The following is a 722-nucleotide window of genomic DNA, read 5'->3' on the forward strand; positions in this document are numbered from 1 at the left end:
AGGAAATTGGAAGTCAGGTGTGCTTTCACTTGCTTGGAGACAGAACTGTTATTTATTAGTTCGGTTTGTGTAACTACTTTGAATCAGTATCCTGTAGGCTCATTGAAAGTCACACTGGGCTAAAATTATTTTTCTCCCCTCTCAAAATAAATAGTGTTTCTTCAGAGGAGGACCCTTGGGAGTCAGGAGATAGGCTTGATAGAGACCCTGTAATGTTCCTTAATAACAACGTGTCTTTTTCCTCTCAAGGCATCGCTGGCTTCACTCGATGACGGATGACCCTCCAACTACTCATCCACCAGTTGCTCGTAAATTTATCTGGGAGAACCATAAATTCAATCTGAGTGGCACTCCTGGCCAGTACGTGCCTTACTCCACTACTCGCAAGAAGATACAAGAGTGGATCCCACCTCAGACAGCTAGCAAATAACAACAACTACGTGGCTTGCCTCAGCTTTGGCTTTCAGTGTAAATTGTATTCTCACTGGTTTTGTTCGGAATAAAAGCCTCCTGTAACAGATGTAGCTTAGTTGATTGAATTGAGGGCAGGAAACAAGTGAGAAAACTTCAGGAAGAGGTCAGAATACATGACAAGTCTTAATCACATCGAGATTTCTCTCATATTGTCAGTGACCTGTCTTCACATAAGCAGCTCTCAAACTCTTTTTAGCATGATAAACATTTCTGTGACAGTCTCTCCTCACATTTGTTCCATTCAGCAG

At 42.1% G+C, this 722-nt stretch overlaps 1 protein-coding gene across 1 annotated transcript; it reads left to right on the forward strand.

The window, feature by feature from the left end:
• Positions 1-249: 249 nt before the first annotated feature.
• LOC103810379 (NADH dehydrogenase [ubiquinone] 1 alpha subcomplex subunit 12-like) lies at positions 250-515 on the forward strand (the record flags this gene model as incomplete). The annotated part of the gene is made up of 1 exon (XM_009083276.1): positions 250-515. A coding segment is annotated over one exon (181 nt), but the record flags the coding sequence as incomplete, so codon positions are not given.
• Between the last annotated feature and the right edge of the window lie 207 nt (positions 516-722).

This window comes from Acanthisitta chloris, unplaced genomic scaffold, assembly GCF_000695815.1.
Source record: "Acanthisitta chloris isolate BGI_N310 unplaced genomic scaffold, ASM69581v1 C16351276, whole genome shotgun sequence".
NCBI classification, from domain to species: Eukaryota; Metazoa; Chordata; class Aves; order Passeriformes; family Acanthisittidae; genus Acanthisitta; species Acanthisitta chloris.